General features: G+C 31.4%; 2 protein-coding genes across 2 annotated transcripts; one reads left to right on the top strand and one right to left on the bottom strand.

Annotated features, from left to right (window-relative positions):
- The first annotated feature begins 2,707 nt into the window (after positions 1–2,707).
- Positions 2,708–4,463, top strand: LOC100266089 (uncharacterized). Its single transcript, XM_002280872.5, has 3 exons — positions 2,708–2,864; positions 2,964–3,026; positions 4,260–4,463. Exons 1-3 carry the CDS (start codon positions 2,790–2,792, stop codon positions 4,389–4,391), a joined length of 270 nt encoding a protein of 89 aa, XP_002280908.1. The 5' UTR covers positions 2,708–2,789; the 3' UTR covers positions 4,392–4,463.
- A 10,635-nt stretch (positions 4,464–15,098) lies between these two features.
- LOC100854361 (NAC domain-containing protein 82) lies at positions 15,099–21,904 on the bottom strand. The gene is made up of 7 exons (XM_003631867.4): positions 21,734–21,904; positions 20,736–21,249; positions 20,329–20,606; positions 17,435–17,818; positions 16,404–16,841; positions 16,168–16,279; positions 15,099–15,739 (listed from the first exon to the last, which is right to left on the bottom strand). The coding sequence occupies exons 2-7, from the start codon at positions 20,890–20,892 to the stop codon at positions 15,366–15,368; spliced, it is 1,743 nt and encodes a 580-aa protein (XP_003631915.2). The 5' UTR covers positions 20,893–21,249; positions 21,734–21,904; the 3' UTR covers positions 15,099–15,365.
- Positions 21,905–22,459: the final 555 nt, after the last annotated feature.

Here is a 22,459-nt window from a genome sequence, read left to right as displayed (position 1 = left end):
GATTTGGGGTGTACCTTAGTAGCTAGTTGAGTGCTATCATGATAGATAAGGTTAGCACATAATGATAAACATAAAATATTTCATGTATATCCTAGAGTAAAGCTAAATCAATCATTTATTTTAATAAACAGGGTAACTAGAATCAATTAACAAATGAGTACATCATATATATGGGGTCTCACCACTACCCATTTTATTTTTGCATGGATTAATTATATAAATTCTATTAATTTAGGAATTATAACATTTATTTATGTATATTAAAAAATTGAGAAAAATGGAAAATTATTAAAAATTAAAGAAAATGAAAAGAATGTATGTTGAAATGAAATTTGGCAATACATTTGTTAAAAAGTTTTTTTAAGTCTGAGGTGGTGTTTTTTTTTCTACTTAATTCTAAATGGAACTTTAATGCTTAATAGTATTAAGTATTAGGTTATTTGTTTTTTAATATTTTATTTCTATTAAACATTAAAAAGTAAAGAAAAATCAACATGTTGCTTTTTTTATTTAGAAAAAACCAAATATTTTGGTTTTTTCTATTCAGCAAAAAATAAAAAAAAACAAACAACTTAAAGTTTGAAAGCAAATTGCTTTCAACAAAAAACTAAAAAAACACACCCTAACAACTAAAAACCTAGAGTTTTGGCATAAAAATTAATTGAAAAACATATTTCACAGATACAAGAAAAGAGCCTTGAGAATTCCTAAGAATTCCATTATTATGCCCTAATTCCTAAAATCTCAAAATTAAAATTTTATTTTAAAAAAAAAAACTTAAAAATCCTTTCAATGAGAAAATATAAAGGTTAGTAATTCAACCCATTGAACATGGTTTTGAGGTGATGCATTTAGGAGCACGAGGATGCACTACATGGTTTTTAGACCACGTAAATGTGTTGGGCAATATAAGTGTAGTAGGGTAGTAGCTTTTGAATCAAGTAAAACTATTTACTCTTCTGAAATATTTAGTAGATTTTTGCTACAAACCATAAATCCATAGTTTTTATACCTATGATGGTTGAGGATAATATCTACATACGGATGATTTTCCATATATATCTTATGTTTCATGTGTTTTGACTGATTAACGAATTACTTAGGTTATCATTGAATATCTATAGAACCAATAAAATGAATAAATTGATTAAATCAAATTAATCAAATTTGTGGCCTAAGAAACTTAGATTAGTCAAATTTGTGGTCTAAAAAACTCAAATTTAGGGTCTAAAATTCGGGATTAAATTTATGATTATCTCTTCAATCTCTCTAGACCATTTCCAAAATCAAGAATACAATTACAAACATGTTATTCAAAATCTTAGAATAGAAGAAGATTTTAATATTTTTACACTCGATAGATCCATAGTTTTTACATTATTGAGGTTGACAATAATCTTTATCAGTGTTTTTTCAATTATATCTAATGTCATGTGTAAATTAACTGATTATTGATTTATTTGGATTATCATTCATCTCTAAGATTGTTCAAAAGAATAAATTGATTAAATCAAATTAATCAATTTTGTTGCCTAAGAAAATCAAGTTTAGGGTTTAAAATTTATGCATAAATTTGTGAACTACTTCTTCAAGCACCATCGGTCCTAAAACTTCAATATTAACCCATTTTTTGGACGCTTTTAATACGCATAAAGTATAAAGCATAGATATGATCTGTTATTATATTAGTTTTTTGTATCAATGAATACACTTACACACTTTATATTCAAAATCTTAGAATTTAAGAAGATTCCTTTAGACTAATAAAATAAGGTGGTGTTTGTTTATGTTAAACAAAAAAGAAAAAAGTCAAAACATTTAACTTTTTATATTTAATTAAAAGTAATATGTTAATATCAACCAATATAATTAAAGTAAACTTATTATCAATAGATTCGAGATAGATTATTTTTAATGTAACAGAAAAGTCAAATATTTTGAATTTTTTTTATTTAACAAAAAAATAAATAAATATCACCTAGATATTTTCAATAGATTTAAAAATCTTAAATTAACATAAGAAAAAGCAAATAGACCAATATTGCTCGTTTGTGTCTATCGACAACAACATCTCATGTAAGAAGATATGTCTCAACCTTGCATAAAGATAACGTATAATTAAGACAAGAATAGACGTTAAAGAGCATAAAAAATGAAAAGACAACAAAACTTCCCTTTCAACAAATTATTTTCTGCTTAAAATAAAAAAGGAGTAGAATGATGTACACCTCAAATACAAGATAGTTATCTTGAGCCAAGACAATGTTCGAGTCCAAAACCAGAGGAGATAAAGAATTCATATTTGGAAAACCCATCAACTTGTCTCATGGCCGATGGAGTGGGCGGCACGCCCCACCCCCACCAACAATTGGGGCGTGGGCCGTGTGGTTCACCGTCCTTAGCCACCCAACACTTGGCCATCTCCCATTGGTTGGAGTATCACACACAAACACGTAATTTCTCTTAGAGAAAGCAAAGATCAAAAATAAAAATTGCAAATATCCATTTAGGGATCTCCACGTGACATGTCGAAACACTAGAGAGTCCTCACCTGAGACACACCATAAACATGTGCCACGTGCTTGATCGCACCAAACGAAGCCACGTTGAGAGAACCTAGACGGTTGGAGCTTGCCACGTTACCAGACGTGGTGCGATGGCCAACCCTAGCCTCTGATTTTCCTTCTCTATTTATAGACCCTCCACCGTGCATGCATATATTGGATTTCGAAGGCCTCTTTCTCTTTCCGTGTGTTCTAGTCTGAGAGAAAAAACGGGGAGTCGCAGTGATGGGTATGGAGAGGCAAACGTCCATAGAGACTGAGCCCATGACTCTTACTATCAATCAGCTCCAGTTTGCAAGGGTACGTTATGCTAGCTAGTATTTGAACTAATTCATCTTTTTTTTTTTTCTTTTTTTCTTGGGAATTCGAATCATATGATTGATCATGATTTGGGTACAGGAGGCGGCGCTGTATGTGATGAACACAAGGAGCATGGAAGAAGCTTTGAGTATTTTCACAGAGGTAATGACCCACCCAAAAAAACTCTTCTGAAATGGAGTCATATAGATATCACCTGTGTATTAATATTTGTGGGTTTCATGCTGCATGAAGTCTCCTTTTCTTGTTTTTGGTCCATGGGTATAAAATATGGGATAATACCCAATAATAATAATTAAAAAGAGATGTAGATTTGATGATGAATACTCATCTCCATTTAGCAGTACCAAGTTTTTGGATACTGCAACTATGTGATTTAAGTTATTTAAGGTTAGGCAGTTTCAAGCTTGCTTTTGTTTAGTTCTTAGGCAGTTTCAAGCCTGGTTTTGTTTTGCTCTCTCTCTCTCTCTCTCAGCTTGCTTTTGTTTTGTTTTGCTCTTAGGCAGTTTCAAGCTTGCTTCTCTCTCTCTCTCGTTTGGTTTTGCTTGTGGGTGGTTATTATCTTCCTTTTAGTTTAACGATATTTTCCATTCCCTTTTGAAAAAAATTTCTTAAGAAAAGCATGAAAAATTAATTTTCACGAATTTAATTTATATTTAATAAAACTTTATTGTACGGATATTGTTTTCAAAAATTTTGATTTTCATTCTATTTCAATTTTTAACTAAAATTAAAAAAAAAAAAAAAAACAAATCTTTAATGGGTTATAAGCCGCCTTGTGGATTTTATCCCTTGAAATCACTTTCACCGCCTTTACACCTAATGTGTTTGGTGAGGCAAATGGGCAAAAAAAAATTTCATTTTGGCGTCTTGGCACAATTTTGAAAAGCATACGAAAGGTAACTTTTTAAAAGTAATTTTATTTTAAATTACTTACTGTTCATTTGATAATGTGATTTTTGGAATTACTTTTAATATTTTCAAGATACTAAAAAAATGAAAATATTTTTTAAAATCAATGTCAAAACACATTTTTATTCTATTTTCAAAGAATTTTTTTCTCTTCCGAGCTTTATGATATTTATATTTTATGTAGTTCATTATAAAATATTAAAAAAATATTTATAAATATGTTTACTGAATTCAGTTAAAATAAAAAAATATGAAAGTATTTTAAAAATAAAAATCTAATAATTATATTTTAATAATATAATGATTTATTCAACCATTATACTTGTTTAAAGCACTACAACAATCTAATTTATGGACTACCCAAATCTGATTTTTAAAATTATAGTATGCATATAGTATTTTTTTTAACCATACTTTGTTTTGATTTTAATTCAATTAAAATTACAAATATGGTAAATTTTGCAGGGTTTAGAGCCAGTGCACAGTGTGTTAAAGAGGAATGGAGATTCAATGATGAATTTAGGTGAAGAATTTGATAGGGAGGCAAAGTATCTGCCAACATCCAACTCAAGGGACATTGTCTCTGCTCCCTTTTAGATTTCAACATTACAACTTTTTCCTGTATAAAACACTAATCAATGCAAATTTTGTCTTTTCATCATGTATAAATAATATTCAAAATTTGTTCCTTTATATTGCAAAAAAAAAAAAAAAAGAGAAAAAAGATTTGGTATTACCTTCAAAGATGCTCAAAAAGATGAAGAAAAATCCCTTTTTTTTTTTTTAATGAAAAGAGATTATCAAGTTGGTTAAATTTAAAAATACATTTTAAATTTTAATCATCTCTCTTATGTGGATGTGAAGAATTAAACATTAAAATTTCAAATTCTAATTTTAACAATAATACATGTTTTAATTAAGAAACTCACAAATTTCAAAATTATATTTTTAATGAGATTTAGATGAAACTCTTTACCGGTCTCATGGGAAAAAAATGTGTTTTCAAACACTCATATAAAAATAATTATAAAATAATAACTGTCTAAAAATAATTCAAGTTTTATACATTTATCAATCAAATGTAACATCTAAAATAGTCAAATGTAGTACCTATATTATTAAAAGGTAGTACCTAAATAATTAAAGGTAGTGCTTTTGACCAAAAAATGAATAAAGTATTAATTATTTTTAAATAATTGCATAAAATTTGTATTTCCTAAACTTAAATTCCTATTTTATGACTTTTTTTTAATGTATGAAAATACACTTTTCTTGCTTATATTAAAGTAGGCTACCCTGTTACTTATGCTAAGGTCTTGTTTGGATCTTATGACGAAAGCTTAAGAATGATTTTTTTAACCCCACCCTAATGAACCCAAAATTTGGTTGACAATGAAAACCCAAATTTTACTTCATTTTTCATCATCATCGTTGTGATTATTATAATAATAACTATCATTATTATTTACAAGAATAAAATGGAAATCAAAACTTATTTTTATCAATTTGTTTGACTTTTTCAAATGGTATTATGATTAGTTTTATTCTCATTTTCTTCTCCACCTATCAAATACAATTTGAGTGCATGAATTTTATAACTTATTCCCATTCTCCTCTATCCAACAATTTCAAATATCAAATCATTTTACCATCAGTAAATTTTTAGATATTTTTCAAAATAAAATTGTGGAAATCGGTGCAACGATTTATGGTGAAAAGCAATAAAAAGAAATGAGAAAGAGAAAGAGAAACAGACATATTTAAAGTGGGTGCAACGATTTATGATGAAAAATAATAGAAAAATGAGAAAGAAGAACACACAGATTTGACGTGGTTCAGCTAATTGCTTAAGTCCACGGGATCAGGGAAGAGAATTTTTACTATGTATAAAATTAAAGTTATATAAAAGAGTATTTATATTAACCCTTAGGAATGAAAATTTCAAAAATACCCCTGAACCGTATCGTAGGGGGCGTTGCCTCCCGCACCCTCCCAACCTATCGTTCGCCCCACAACAAAAGAAGTACAAGCCTGAATGACAAATGTTATCACTCCGACATTTGCCCCATTTTCTTCATATGTCTTTTCGCTCACAAACCATTTAAGAGATGGGAGTAGTCATAGAAGAGCCTAGAGTGAATGGTCATTGCTCTTATTTATTGACTGAAAAATTATTAATTAATTTTTATTTATCTAATTTATAATATTACATAAAGAGCAAGGAAATGTATGAAAAGTGGATACTTGAAATTTATAAAAAGTTAATTACATTTAGGGGGTGTTTGGTACGTCGGAATAGGGAATGAAAATAATATTTTGTTTCCTTTCCTATTTCTTAGTGGAATGGAATGAATTTGATGATTTCATTTCTAGCATTTGGATGAACTTAGGAATGCAAGATTGGAATGATTATTTGTTTCCATTCCAATGTTTGATAATAATAGGAATGGAAATGAAAAAGAAATAAATTTACAATAATATCCTTACATATAATTTAAAATGTTTTTTTATTTTTACTTTTATTTTTAAAAAATAAAATTTGAGAGGTTTTCTGTTATTAAATAATAAGACTAAATATATATATATATATATATATATATATATATATATATATATATATATATATATATATATATATATATACTCAATAAATAAAAAATTAACCATAAAAAATCGTATAACCCTAATGCACAAATATTCAATTATTATTTTTATTAAAAATTTGAATAATTTGTCATGCTTAAGTAGTTATAAAATTATATTTTTCAAAAAAAAATTATTTATTATAATATTTAAATTCTCAAAGCTAGCAAATGTTTTTCCTATTTTCAAAAGAGGAAATAAAAGAATTCAAATTTATTTTAATTTTCAACAAGTATCATATCCGATAAAATCCATAACCTTAAAAAATTTTAAATTTTCGTTTTTTTTTATCAAAATTTTAAATAATTTGTCATGCAAAAAAAGCTATAGAATCTTTTTATTTACTAGGAAAAGAAGACACTGATAATAATAAACAAAGGGGAAAAAAAACCAAAAGTTTTGTTTTTGTTTGTTTTTTTCTTTTTATTTTTTTCCTAACCATTAAAAATTTTCAATATTGTAAACATGTGAAATCAAAAAATCTTTTTCCAACCATTTCAATTTTTCTCTCCAGTTTCCATTAATACAAGATAAAGAAACATCAAAGATTCCAAACATAAATTAATAAAAAAAAATTAATCGATTTATAGAGAAGAAGAAACACATATAAAGAAGTAGAAGAAGAAAGAGAAAATAAGGTAAACCTGATCGAAGATGTAGAAGAGAGTTTTCAGAACCTAGTTGTAGCAAACAATGACGAATTCTAGATCCAACAATCAAAATGAACATCCAAAACCCTATAAATTAGAAATTGATTTTTTTTTTAAATATTATGGAATGTTTAATTGATTCAATTTGGAAGAATCACTTGTTGCAGAGAATTGGATGATGAGTGGGTCTCTAGCTTTACAAAGAAGATAAGAAGTGGATGATGAATGGATCTCTACCTTTACAAAGAAGATAAACATCAGGTTTGAAGAACAAAATAAGAGGGTAAAATAGTAATTTAGGTTATTTTATATTATCAAATAGGTTTAATGAATCAGAATACCACCTACTTTTAATGAATGCAAATCCGACTCATAAGTTGGATTTGATTTCTGTCGGAATAATTTTTTATTTCATTTCCATCTTCTTAACATTTATCCAAACATAGGAATAAGGGAGAAAAAGAATGAGATGTCTATTCCCACTCCCTATTCCCATGTACCAAACACCCCCTTAAGCAATTTTTAATTTTGAATTGTAATATTAATTTATTTTATCAAACATATTAAATATATCTAATAAATTAAATTAGTTTATCAATCTCCCTAATTGGAGGCTTATTAAATTAATTTATCAAACTCCCTCATTTGAGGCTTATTTTTCATATTTTTAGTGTTTTAATTTATGAGAATTTCTAATTCTTCCCTACTTGTCTAGGATTGGTCCTTCTCTGTGACTTTCCCAAGATGGCTATTTTATTAGGACCGCAAGTGGGTGGGTTTGAGATAAGTTGTTCTTATCCAACCCATCCTATTTATTCAAAATAATTTTCATCCTTGTGAACATGTGAATTTCTTAAGCTTGACCCGTTTATCTTTTTTCTTTTTTCTTTTTTGAGATTTTTTAATTACATTAAAATATATATGTTTTATAAATAATTAAAATATCATAATTTTTTATAACTTATTTTATTGAAAAGTATTTTTTTTATTATATATTAAAATTTTCAAAATTAAAATTAAATTTATATATAAGGGACGGGTGAACCCAAACCTGTCCCAAGTCTAAAAAATATTTCTAAATCCATTAATTTAAATTTCAGACATATCTCATTAGAAGCGAGATGAATACCCGAGAAAACTCATCTCATTATCATCTCTAATTTTATTTACTTATTTTAAATTAATAATCTACTATTTTTAGACCATGCACATTTTACTGTTTTTTTTTTTTTTTAAGTTGAGTTGACATGAACTTTAATTAGGTTTCAGTACAACTTTTTATCTTAAAAACGTGAAAAATGCAAATTATTTTGCTTTTTCCACCCTTGATTTTCAAGATGGTAAAGATCAAAACAATTTTCGTTTGGTCATGGTTTTGCACAACAAATAAATAAATAAAAGAATTACAAAATAGGCCAAATTTGCTGAGAAAATCTATATTCACTCCCACTTATTCCCCACGTATTCACTTGGATTATAATTTTTTGAGAACAAAATTACCTATTAGTGAAAAAAATTAAAATACTTTTAAAAATTAATACATACTTAATATTAAGTGTTTGTTTTTTAATTTTTTTTTTAAAAAACTTACTTTTAAATTTCAGATAGTTTGTTTTTTTTACTTTTTATTAACTTATTTCTTAAATTTTTTATTGAACAGAAAAAATCAAAATATTTGCTTTTTAAAAAAAAAAGTAATGTGTTGAATTTTCTTTATTCATAATATTTAATAAAAATAAAATATTAAAAAAAACTAACAATTTAATATTTAATATTATTAAACACTATTTAGTTTTAAATTCTATTTATAATTAAATTAATAACAAACAAACAAATACCACCTTGCTTTTTTTCCTCCTTTCTCTTTTCAATCTTTTCATAACTCCAACAAAGAAAGTTATGTTTTTTGAGTAATGAATAATCAGATAATCATCTTTAATATAGAAGTACAAAGATATGATTTTAACTTCTTTTATATATATATATATGTATATATTTATTTAGTTTGGAGTTTAAGAGGTCAAAAAGAGTATCAAAAGTTTTCAGGTATGAACAATCCTTGAAGCAATCACGTTATATCTCCAAATACTCTTAAAAGTGTTTGACACTATACCTTTAAAGACCTTTAAAAGCATCTACTAATTTAGTTTCGAACATCCCTAAGGGCAAGTGTTCGAAAGTATAGTTATCAAACACCCTTAAAGAATATCTAGAAGTATAGTGTTGGATGCTTCAAAAACTATTAGCTCTAAAACTTCAAACATTGTTTTTTCAACCTCAGTATTTTTAAGTTCCAAAAACAAAAAACAAAAATTCTTTTAAAAAGTGGGGATATAAACTAAAATGCATAAAAGATGTTGAAATTTTCTTTGAATACAAACAAACTTTTGATGATAGGATTTTGCCTTGGGATTTTGTTAAGAAGAAGACAAATAAGAAAAGAAGGTAGAAGAAGATGTGATGTGGAAGAGAAGAATAGAAATGATATTTTAGGTATTTTAAAAATACTTAAATGCATGTGTTAGGAGATTTTATATTTTAAAGTGTGTGGATACCTAGACACATTAAATGGTCGTGAAAAGAAATAAGAGCAAGAGAGAATTTAAGATTACCCATTTTGTATTCTTTTTTTTGTTATGCTTTGCTATTGTATAGAGATATTTTTATGTACTTACCATTACACTTCTACCATGAGTATTTCTTAAATAAATAAAGCAAACAAAATGTGATTACATAAAATGAGACACCTTAGCTAGGAATGGTAACGGGGCGGGTTCGGGACGAGTCATCCTCATCCCAATCCTGCCTCGTTTATTCAAAACAATTCTCATCTCCATCACATTATAAAAATTAACGGGACGGGGCAGGTATAATAAATTCTCATACCCGTCCCGCCCCGTTTAACCTTTTTTTTAATTTTAATTTTTTTTTAAAAAAATTACTTTTAAATTTTGTAATTACATTAAAATAAATATATTTTATAAATAATTAAATAATTATATTTTTTATAACTTATTTTATTAAAAATATTTTTTTATTATCTATATATTAAAAATAGTAAAATAAAAATTTAAATTAAATTAATTTTAAAATTTAACTTAAATTTAATTTTATATATAATCGGGGTGAGGGTAAGGCAGGACAATACCCGAATCCACCCCGAGTTTTAAAAAAAAAAATTCATACCCGTCCCAAACCCGTTTATTAAAATTGAACCCCGTCCCATTAGGGACAAGGTGGGTACCCGAAAAAACCTGCCTCATTGCCATCCCTAACCTTAACACCTTTATTACACAAGCTTTTATACTTCTCCTTAAGGTGAGTGTGGTCAATGAAACAACACTAAACTTGCTCTTCAATCTTCCAAAGTGAGTTGTTGATAATGGTTTTGTTAAAATGTCTGCAACTTGATTCAAAAAGGGATCATGTTGAACTAGTAGCTCCTTAGACATCACCTTTTCTCTAAAAAAATAATGTCTAATTCTATAAGCTTAGTTCATGAATGCAAATATTAGATTAGTTGACAATCAAACATTGCTCAAATTATCATACGATACCAAAGGAGGCCTTGATGGTTGTATTCTCACTTTCGATAACAAGTTTTGCAACCATAGAATTCTATTATCGCATTAGTCAAGCTTTACCTTTGTTATTTCTTTGAGCTTCAAGAAATTAAGTTTCCACCAAAGAAAACATAATAACATGAGGTAGATCTTCTATCATCTAGATCCATACCCGAATAAGTATCTAAGTAACCTATTAAATTAAGGTTAAATCATAATCTGGGTAACCTATTAAATTAAGTTTTGAGGGTTGGTGTAACAACAAATCGTGATCAATGGTGCCCTTTAGATATCAAAGCGTACTCTTAATAGCCTTCCAAAGCATATCAAGGGGATTTTACATGAACTGACACGCCTTGTTCACACTGTAATAGATCCCTAGCCTTGTTATAATAAACATAATACAAAGCACCACCTATACTTCTGTACAAGGTTGCATTCTCAAAAGTATCACCTACTTTAGTAAACAATGGAGAACCAATTATCATTGGAGTAGATACCAGCTTGGCATGGAGCATTTTTACTAGTTCTAGTAGGTCTTGAATGTACTTCTCCTTGTTAAGAAGCATTCTGTCATTAGGTACACATGTGAACTTCAATACCAAGGAAGAATTGAGAGGTCCTAAGTCCTTGAGTGCAAAAACATTATGAATCTACAAAATGAGCTAGTCAATAGTTGTAGCATCACTCCCAGCACATAAAAACAATAATGAGATCCAAATTTAACAAACAAAGAGCAATCAACTTTAGAAGAGAAGAAATGGCCAGTAGTAAGACAATTTTTTAGCTTGTCAAACCAGACCCTGGGGCTTATTTCAAGCCATAGAGAGCCTTATGAAGTTGACACACCAGGTGAGGAGAACTTTGGTCTTTAAACCTAAGTGGTTGCATCATATACACATCTTCATGTATGACCCCATTAAGGAAAGTATTATTGACATCCAACTGTTGAATTGGTCAGTGATGTAAGAGAGCCACAATAAGAACTACGGTTTAACCATGGGACTAAATGTCTCAATAAAGTCAAAACCAGCAAGTTGACTGTGGTCTTTGACAACTAGTCTAGCCTTACACTGAGCCATGGAACCATCAACATTTCTTTTGATCTTAAAGATACATTTGCAGCCTCTAAGCTTCCTATCCAAAGAAGGAGAAACCAAGGTCCATGTGTTATTCTTGATGAGAGAATTGAACTTTTCTTCCATGACTTATTTCTATTTCACATTTGATAATGCTATAATAACAATAGATGGTTCTAGGTCCTCACTTGCAGAAGTAGTGAGAACTTTCAGTTTAAAAATTCTTACATAGAGGCCTAAGTAACCATAGGATGAGAAAGACCACATGAAGCTTGATCAATTGGTGCTAGGGCTAAAGAGTAAGATGGTAAGAATTCTAATACATAAATAGAAGATAGAGAAAGTGTATTGTTAGGGAAAGAATCAATGGAAGGGATAGATAGAGATGGAACCCAAGGTGGAATAGGAGGACAAGCGAAAGGCAGAAAAAAAGGAATTAGTTGTAGATTGGTAGATGGAGAAGGAGATGAAAAGGGAATGCTTTGAAAAGGAAAACAAATTCATTGAAAGTGACATGCCTGGAGATATATACTTGGCCATTAGAGTTAAGACATTTGTTACCTTTAACCAAGGAAAGTTCAAGGAGGAGGCTTGTACTCAAGTTTGTGACCATTGTTAGGTCAAATGTAAGGGACACACTGACAACAAAAGACCTTGAACTTAGAGTGGTTAGGTTGAACTTTAAAGAGGACTTCTAATGGATTTTTGTTGTTAAGAATAAAAATAGGAAGTCGAAATGATGTGAACAACAGTAGTGAAAGTTGCATCCTAGTATTAAATGGGGAGGTTGGCTTAAGCAAAGAGAGTGAGACCTTTTTCAACAATGTGCCTACATTTCCCCTCCACAAACCCATTTTGTTCAAGGGTATGAGGGCATAAGAGTTGATGAACAACTCCAAAAATGTGAAGTGTTGAAGTGAGAGAATGAAATTCTCCACCATAATTTGTTCTAAGAGTTTTTAGTTTATGATTATGATAAAGTTCAACTTGTGTTTTAAAATTATGAAAAATTGAATACACTTTAGATTTAGCTTTAAGGAAGTAAAAACATATGAAACCCCCTTTATGTTGATAGGGGGTAGAGGTGGAGGTTGAGCTCATGGGGAATAGGCCATCTAAAATAGGCATCTATAAAACTCACCTAATATCGAAAACCATTAGATGAGAGGGTTGGAGCAAGGCCCCAAACATCAGAGTGAACAAGCTCTAATGGAGTTTGATAAGCAGAATTTGAAATTACAAAAGGTAACTTACGGCTCTTACCCAATTGACAAGCTGTGCAAAAATGAAAAATTCCCATTGTTAAAAAAATTTATTTTACATTGATTCAAGACAATTTTGACAATCTTATCAGTTTGATGGCCAAGTCTTTGATGCCAAAGATCAAGGCTTAACATTGAGCTTTGATTACAATGAATTGAATTGGAATTTGGACTAGAACATAAGTTGGCTATATAAACTCTAGAGAATGAAGGGTTGGAGAATCAATTTGTTGAAGATGATGTTGAAATGTGATGACAACTAGTTGGACTGGTGAAAGACTCATTTGAAGGAGATTCTCAATCTTGGAAGATGAAATTGATAAAGTCAATCCTTAAGAGTCTTGTTGATTATAGTGGCTTTTGTGACCACATCTTTTACAAAACAAAGTAGAGTGAACTTTAAAGTAAACTTTATTATCCTTGGCAAATTGTGAGATACTAATGAGATTTTTAGCGATTCTTAGAACATGTAAAAGGTTTCTTAAATTAAGGGATTTAAAAGAATGAGGACTTGAAAAAATGGAATGTCCAACATGAGAAATAGCCGAACTTGTACCATCAACCAGGTGCAGCTTATTAAAGCCCTAATAATCAGCTCTTATGTTTAGGTTGCTGAATTTGTTTGTGATACCAAAGTCTGGAAATCAAGCCCCATCATCTTAAGTATTTAGTGCTGCAAGCATCGCTTGCATTGTTGGAGGATCTTGGGGCAGTAGTACCAGTATGTAAGTTTGAGCGGCAAGCAGAAAGACCAATCAAGAATGGGTCAAAACAATTACCACATTTGAGAATAGTGTGACCCATCTTCCCATTAAGTTGACACTTAGGCTTATTACTTCTTCTACCACTACACCCTCAACCTCTACCTCTTCTACCGCCATGAAACTTGGTGCCTAAATTGCCATGAAACTGTCATTTCTATGATGAGTTTCCTCAATCAGGATGAGTGAATTGCTTTTGTGGATTCTGATAGGCAACATTAGTTGTTAGGATGACATTAGAGATATTGATATTATATTGCTCAAGCGGTTTCTTATGTGCAAGCAACAACACAATTACATTAGTTAATTTGTAGGTATTCAAATTAGATGTAATTTGCATGGTATTCATAATCATGGCCTAATCCACTAGTACTAGTATGTACCTGATCTCTTGCAGAGAGAATTTCACCAATTGAGGCAACTAATCCATAATGGTCTTCATTTTGTTTAAATAACTCCTCATAGCTAAACTACTCTTTTGTAACTTTTGTAATTCAGATTTGATTGCATTAAATGATCTTCATTTAGAGCAATTGAGTATCGAGTCAAGGCAGCCCAGATGTCATGTGAAGTAGTACCACCAACCAATCGAGGAAGGATACTCACAAAGATTGAGCTAAGGCTAAGAAGCCAAGAGACAATCAACATATCTTGGCCTTGCCATTGTTCATTTGGATCCAGACAAAAATTGAGGACAAAGAAAAGTGTTTAAAGCAAAACCATCAAGCCTTAACTCACGAATTGCAACATAGATATGTCATTTCCATTGGAGTAAGCTATCCTCGTTTAAGTTTCACTGGAATTTGATTGTGGTTGGATTCACAACCTGAATCAATGAAGATGACGAACCAAAAGGCATCGATACAGTGATAGTGGAATCAATAGCAGGAGAATTTACCATTGACGAAGAATGGACCATGAAGAGAAATGAGAACAGGAGAGAAATTTACATTACCCCTTTTTTTATTCCTTTGTCTATCATGCCCTACTATTGTGGAGAGATTTTTATATACTACGAGTGTATCAAAAAAGAAAAAAGAAAAAAAGCAAAACAAAACGTGATTACACAAAAAGAGACACCTCAACACCCTCATTGAGCTGTAAGCTTTTATGGTGACAGAAATATGAACTCTAATTTGGTCATTGAGTGGACCAAAAAAAGGCCAAGGTGCTGAAATAATTCCCCCATTAAAAGTCAAGGTTTAAAAATCACTGAAATACAAGGAGACATCCTGGATCTTATGTGCCTAACCTCGCCCTCAACTTCACATCATCACCATCACCGTCACCTTCCATTTTTCAATCCAAATCAAACATCCTCGAGCAGAAGAATACCTCCATGAAGATTATGGAAACAAACGTTTCATTTTAAATGTAAGAAATAAGCCAAGTTATAATTTAAAAACAGAGGGCACATAACACCCTCTGTTTGACCCATAATGGATTCGTCCTTGTTCATGTCAATAACCAACCAAAATAACATTATAGAATCCCAAACATTCCCGACCAACTTATTTACACAACCCCCATATAATTGAAGGCCCTCCCACCACAACCATGGCACTGAGCTGAGGCAACAAAAGAAAGAAAAACAAAAATGGAAAATAAATAAGCTAAGCAAGGAGGAGGTCCCATGCAAACCTACCAAGTTTCATGAGGATTGCAGCTATGAACACCCACATTAAAGCTGAGAGCATCCCCAAGAATAGGACAAACATGAAATTCCCGTCCCAGAGAGCTGCTTCCTTCCTAAACTCCCTCCTCCTATGCAGGTTGCACCCACAATAACCCAGGCATGACAACTCCAACTTGTCTGACAGTGCCTCCTCGGTGCACCCACCAACCCCAACACTAGCACACAAGACAGTTCTTGTATTTTTTCTCAGTCCGTTGCTAGAACCAGGATGCTCTGCTGCTGAAGCAGGTCGACTGGGGATGGACTCCAACAATTGTTGGAACCTTGAATAATATTTTGTTTGCTGTTCTCCTGGACAAATATAACAAACAAACGAGGAAAAAGAAAATGAGGATTCATCATTTTTAAGGACAATATATAACAATCGAGACTGCAGCAAGAGTTCTCAGCGCCTTATGCTGACGGCCTCTTAAATCAACATGTCAATAGACCTGTAGCAGAAACTCTACATCCAAACATACTTGCAGAACCAATGAAAACAGAACTGAAGAGTTTGCTTACATGACTCTACTCAACAGGACTCAACTACATACAAGAAAAAACCTACAATCTTCAAAAGATACAAAATAAATTAAAAGATCAGCAGTTCCAATGCTTTTGCTTAAGACTCCCACTTGCTCTTATGTGTTCTGCTACACAGACTTGAAAAGTAGAATGAGCATTGGAACAACAATGCAGGTTCCAACCATCAGAATGTCACTGAGGATAATGAAATCTACCTCTTTTGTGGGTTTGAGCCACATGTCCACTGTCTGGTTCAGATTGTTCAGTGCTGTATGATGCAGATTCATATCCCCCATATCCCTGCTTTGCATTTTCTCCAACACATCTCTGAAATATTAGCAAATTCAAATATCTCAGGATAACATGGGAAAAGAAAAAGGAATGTAATTTCCAGATATAAGAGGATGGAAAAGAAATGATGTCAGAAAGTCAAGGTACTGCAATAGTTCACCTTTGAAAACACATCCATCAGATTCTCAAACCCATAAGACCTATCCGCCAGCACAGGAGGATTAGGAATTGATGCAGAAGCATGATGCCTCACACCAAAATCATTAAATGGATGATCAAAGTGTTCAGAGTTATTGCAACAGTCGCAATCCATGCAAACACCACCAGGCGGGACAAAACCAGATCCACTACCTTCGACAGTGATTTTCAATGGATGATCAAGATCACGTAACTCCAGAAAAGAATCAGCAGGGGGCCACTGATCCAGAGAATGGTTGCCTTTGTGACTACTAGAGAAATTAAATCCATCTTCATTCATCTCTGCCAGCTTGCCCAGGTCCCCTAAGTCCTTAAAAATATCATTTCCTTCCCCAGTTAATGCATCATCCACATTAGGTAATGCATTGTCCACATTTTGAGCATGGCTGGGTTTATCCACCTGTCAAAAAAACCATATAAAAATAAATAAATACAAAAATAAAGTAAATATCTGACTTAAAATTGGCTAGGGGCCTAAATATTGGAGGAAAAGAAATGAGTGCCGACATTTCTAATATAAAACAAAATCTCCAATATGAGTAGAAGACATAAATCAGCAGCCAATGGTTAATCTCCACTGAACCTGTCAATTACAAAAAGGAGGAAAAACAAATATAAAATGAAAAATTTACATCATTTAATCGATTAACACCAGGGACACCCTCTGAAAAACAAAACAAATAATTCATGGCACAAGGCAGCAGTTTATACACCTCATTTTCATGATTCTCGTTGAAAATCATACTGCTATCTTTGTCAAAGGGATCATGATAATAGAAGGGAAAAAAATCCCAACATCGCCTAATGTAACCAGACAGGATAAATGCATAAAGTAAGCAGCCAAGAGGAAAGCATAATGAATAACACTCACTGACATGTATCCAAAGAAGACAATGGAAAGTCAATCTTGGTTTAATTTGCTGAATAAAACTAAGGCTGCATTGAAGCAACTATTTCACAGCATTCCACTCCACCAACATAGGAGCAGCTTACCTCATTTTCATCATTCTCATTGGAATCTTCAAACATGTCAAGCATTGACATAAGCTCATTATCAACTGGAAGCTCAAAAATATCACCATCTGGAACTGATGGAAGCACCATGTCAGCAGATGGAAGACTTTGAGATGGACCTGAGTTAGATGGAAACCCACTAGGCGTATCCTCAGGGCCAACTGTGTCTCTTAAAATGGAATTGCTTTGGTTGTCATTAAGCACCATTGCAGGCACGTCTATGGAAGAAAAAGGTAAAGATTCTATATGATCAGCTTCATCCTCACTGTTCCACTCTTCTTCATTAAATGGCGCACCATATTGGGCACCATTTTTTGGTCCTGGACCACTCTTCTGGAAAATCTTACAAAGCACAAACGCATCCTACAACACAAAAGAACAAAGAGAATCAGTTAACATTATAGCCACTAGAACTTCTCCCAACGGCCATTTATTTGAATTGAAAATAGGCAACTGAATAAAGCAACATGGAAAGGAGGCCTGATGCATTGTATGATGACTAAGGCTCGTAAGTGCAGCTTTTCCTAAAAGCAATTTCATCATAGTGATTCACAGCATGTTTAGTTCTCCGGTGAAGCACTTTAGAGAAGAAAATATTTTGGGCTTAAAAGCTCTTTTAAACACTTCAGAACTTTAAATCTTGTTACAGCTTACACACTAATTCACAAACTATCTTCAATATAAAATTTCTCAAAGCACTCCATTACCAGGTACTGCTACTTAAAACAGTCCAAAGCATAGTTGTTCATTGGCAAAACATATTGTGTACCATTTTTCCATTTTTATGCATTGTGTGTTGTACCACATATGGTAATTTTTTTTATATAGTGAAAAATAAATTTAAAAATATATATGCGTACATGGGCAGATATATTGGAAGAACGAAGTATAGAGTGGTATATAACCAATTTCATCAAAGATAATATGACTTAAAAAGTTAAACTGTATCATACTATATTAAGAATACCAAAGTTTTAAAAAGTTCAATTCAACATCATGAGTTTAATGTGTAGGTTCATCATAAAATCCACAAAAATAAACTTTTTAATTTTTAGGTTTTATTTTTAGTTCCAAATTTTAATTAGGCATATGCACTTATATGTGGTGTTGATATATGTGTCTTTATGCTTCATCTCCTAGGTTCTATATTTTTATGTTCACCATCATTCCTTTTCAACTGGAAATGAAAAATGAAAAAGAAAAAATCCAGAAAAAAAAATGTAGTAAGTTAGGTAAGAGTTTTATTCACTGATCACAATCATTTTAAATGTCAACATTCAAACAATTTAAACAAAATTTTTCCATTATTCATTGTAAGAATAGATTTACTTAACTTCCACTTTCACCTTTGAGAACAAGACTTTTCATATAAGATTATTTTAACTCTTTGTTTTAAGATCAATTTCTAACCTTTCTGTAGATGTTAAACAATCAATATACTAATTCTTTTAATAAAAAAAATGAATCTAGGTTCAAGTCCCTATGGGGACAAAATTTACCTATAAAAAAATTTTGAATTTCATTTTTGTTAAAAATTATGAAAAATAGTTGAAAGCATATGTATTATTGTATCACACATATATCATAATATACACTTAGGAGACAATATGGATAATAATACATGTACATTTTCTTTATAAAAAAATATATTATATCGTGCAGTTTTTAAAAATTATGGTCCCGGTGTGTGCTGAAGTTGTTTTTTATATCTAAATTCATTCTCATGGACCACAAATGCAAGGGAAAGAAGGGCACCATAAAATGCATACAAATCATGATTGCAAAATTGCTGCCTTAATGTATAAATTTGACCATGGTACTAGAAGAATAAGCCACTGAAACCAGTCTCTTACCAATGTCAGAAACAAAATAAAGTCCTTGTTTCATTTTTGGAAAATTACAAAGCTTTTTTTTTTTTTTTTTTGATAACCGTGGATGTCCAGGCTAGATCACGCGCACCTCGACTAATCTCATGGGGCCCTGAAGTTAACGACCGGGTAAACCTCTAGTAGCCTTGAGGGGACTCAAACTAGTGACCATTGGGGAGCAAACCCAAAGCCGGACCAACTGAGCTAGCCCTCAAGGTTGGAAAATTACAAAGTTTTTTATCAACAAAAGGTCAATTTTCTTTAACCATATGCTAGTAGAAAGAGTTTCAGAAATATCTACTGATCAACACTTTGTTGACTCCAAATGCTTTATTTTGCAGACATAAATATCAAACAACTTCAGAAGAAAATATTGGCAACACCAACAAGGGCCTACCTATCTGATGCAGAAGATGAACAAATTAGACAATCAATTGAGTCTAGAAGTATAAGTTACTTGACTAGAAAAATAGTTAAATGAAAATAATCCAATCTTTAACAAACAAAAGAACATGAAATCAATCTCAAGCAATGAAAGAACATGTTAAACAAACGAATTCCTTGGGTATGAAGAAGTAAGAATACACACTTTTTTGTGATGCTGAATCCACATACCCATATTTCACGAAATTAGAATGACAGCTATACAAAGAATAAGTTCACAAGAAAAGAGCACCCAGAAATTTCCATGTATAGCAATGATACCATATTCACAAGGATTGTTTTATTTAATCCAATAAGCAACAATTAAACTAAACAATGCAACATATATTGAAAAATACTGGCCAAACCCTCAAATATGTAGATTGAAAATGAAAAAGGCTAACATGTAAGAGACATGTTTCTTTCATCAACCATGAAAACCAAAACTCCACATGCACTACAAAGATATTAAGAAAAAACAAAAACCTAAAAAAAAAAAAAATAAACACACAAAAATACATGTATAAGTAACATTAACATAGATTTCACACCACTAAAAAATAATAGAAGCTCAATTATTACCTGAACAATTCCTCTGTCAACGAGAACTTTATCTTCAAGTCTATACTCATGCATCACCCAATCTGTTCTGTCCCCTTTTGGTGCCCGACCTTGATGAAAAATCAAAGTTCTTATCTGTCCCACAGTTCGATTCTCATAAACAACTTGTCTATCCTTTCCAGTGGTCTTCCAATATCCAGATTCTGTTGTTCGATTCATTCTACCTCCACTAGCATATTTCCTCGCTCTGGGGCAAAAGAAGTACCATTCTCGATCCCTACTTTTCAAGCAAGATTTATCTAAAGGAACAAAAAAGCATACATCAGTAAGAAACTGGAATGACATAAGTACAGATATTAGCAACCAGATTGAGAATGAATCATAGTAAAAATTAACAATTAAAGCAAGAAATTATTTTACATGGATACCTGGCAGATCCTGTGGAACAAACTTGTATATGTCCAGCTCCGAAATGACTTCAAAAGGCATCTTTTTCCCCATTACCTTCTTCTTGAGATAATACATAACCAATTCGTCATCCATTGGATGAAAACGAAACCCAGGAGGGAGCGATGTTTTTCCCATTATACCCAATATCCAGCTACCAAGTTATGCCCAAATCTGAATATACCCCAATCCAAATGCACAGTCGCTTAAAAATTAGCCACCAAATAGCCAAATCCTTCAGCCAACAATATTGTTTTTCCTTTTTTTTCCGAGAATAAATGATTTTTCAGAGCAAATATTAACTATCTCTATAAACTAAAAAGGGCAGAAATGATAAACGGAGAGCTTATGAATTGCTGTCAGGTCCAGTGCCGAAACAAGAATCTACGCCAACAACACAGCCTACCTCGGCTCGTGAAACCAAAATCGCGCAGAAGAAACCGCGGGTGTTTCTTGCTGATCAGATCAAAAGACATTTGTTGCACAATAGAAACCCTGTTCCCAACATCATTTGAATCGAGTTACAAACACCTCAAAACCCTAAACAACTACTTCAAACTCAAACATACAACAAAAGCCAACAAACCCATCATCTAGACACGCCCAAACACATACATACAGACACCAATATAACCCCTTTTCCCCGTCTAGAGACTGAGAAACTGAAAGGGAAATCAATCAAATCAAGCCCACAACTAGCATTTATCAATGACTTGCCGCCCAAGAAACCCAAATAGAGAACAATCAACTGAACCCAACACGAATAGACCAGACACAAACAGTACGATCAGATTCAAAGACAAACTAAATCACAAAAAACCAGCTTAGAGCCCATGATCGACGAGAGTAACAATAAAGATTGACAAACAAAGAGCTCAAAGAAAAACCCTAGCAACACAAACCAACCACAGAAATAGCAAAACAATAGCGGAGAAGAAAGCCTGGAGAGACCAAAAAAACAAAACCCTAGAAATCTTACCCGAGAGAAGAAGGAACCGAGGGGGCGAGAGGCAAAAATCGAGGCTATGAGAGAGAGAAATGAAGAGAAGAGAGTAGAGAAATAGAGGTGGCTATGTCTCACTGCTAATTGGAGGGAAGCGTCTCCTATAATCCAAGGCTTCTGATTGGCTGGCTCGCCTCATAAATCAGAAATTCAATTTCCTTTTCTCTTTTATTTTTGTTTTATTTCATGAAGATTCCTTTTGGTAAATGCTTTACCAAACCCTGTTCACACCACTCACTACTCACTCTGTGACATATGTCTTGGATTATTACCACTCGTCTTTATTTTTATTTTTAGAAAATTCATGAAAATGTATATCAAATTTGACATCATAACAAAATCTTGTAAAATAATTATTATTATTATTTTTCCTTTGTATTAATTAATATATTCGAAATTAATACTTTGACAAAATTATTAATTGAAAGTACTTCCAAATATTTCATAGTACCAAAATTTATTACATCAATAAAAATTTTACAATTAATAATTTAATCGTATTTTCCAAATAATTATTATATTTTATTTAATATTATTTTACAAAAACTAAATTTTGTTATCTAGAACCTCATTTTGAGAAGGAAAACAAAAATTGAAAAAGATACTCTTATTTAATTTAAAATTGAAAAAAAATACTTTCATTCAAGTAAAATTGTGAAAATGTTAAATAAAATAAAATAAAATAAAATATAAAAGAAAGTT

Source organism: Vitis vinifera, chromosome 4, assembly GCF_030704535.1.
Source record: "Vitis vinifera cultivar Pinot Noir 40024 chromosome 4, ASM3070453v1".
NCBI classification, from domain to species: Eukaryota; Viridiplantae; Streptophyta; class Magnoliopsida; order Vitales; family Vitaceae; genus Vitis; species Vitis vinifera.
This window is presented reverse-complemented; position numbering and strand designations above follow the sequence as displayed.

Excerpts from the sequence above, each read along its gene's own strand:
- LOC100266089 (XM_002280872.5), top strand. The coding sequence starts at position 2,790 with ATGGGTATGGAGAGGCAAACGTCCATAGAGACTGAGCCCATGACTCTT. Across the intron at positions 2,865-2,963 it reads ATCAGCTCCAGTTTGCAAGG|GAGGCGGCGCTGTATGTGAT; the intron begins GTACGTTATGCT and ends ATTTGGGTACAG. Across the intron at positions 3,027-4,259 it reads CTTTGAGTATTTTCACAGAG|GGTTTAGAGCCAGTGCACAG; the intron begins GTAATGACCCAC and ends TAAATTTTGCAG.
- LOC100854361 (XM_003631867.4), bottom strand. The coding sequence starts at position 20,892 with ATGGGAAAAACATCGCTCCCTCCTGGGTTTCGTTTTCATCCAATGGAT. Across the intron at positions 16,842-17,434 it reads ATGAGAATGATGAAAATGAG|GTGGATAAACCCAGCCATGC; the intron begins GTAAGCTGCTCC and ends TTTTTTTGACAG. Across the intron at positions 16,280-16,403 it reads TGATGGATGTGTTTTCAAAG|AGATGTGTTGGAGAAAATGC; the intron begins GTGAACTATTGC and ends CTAATATTTCAG.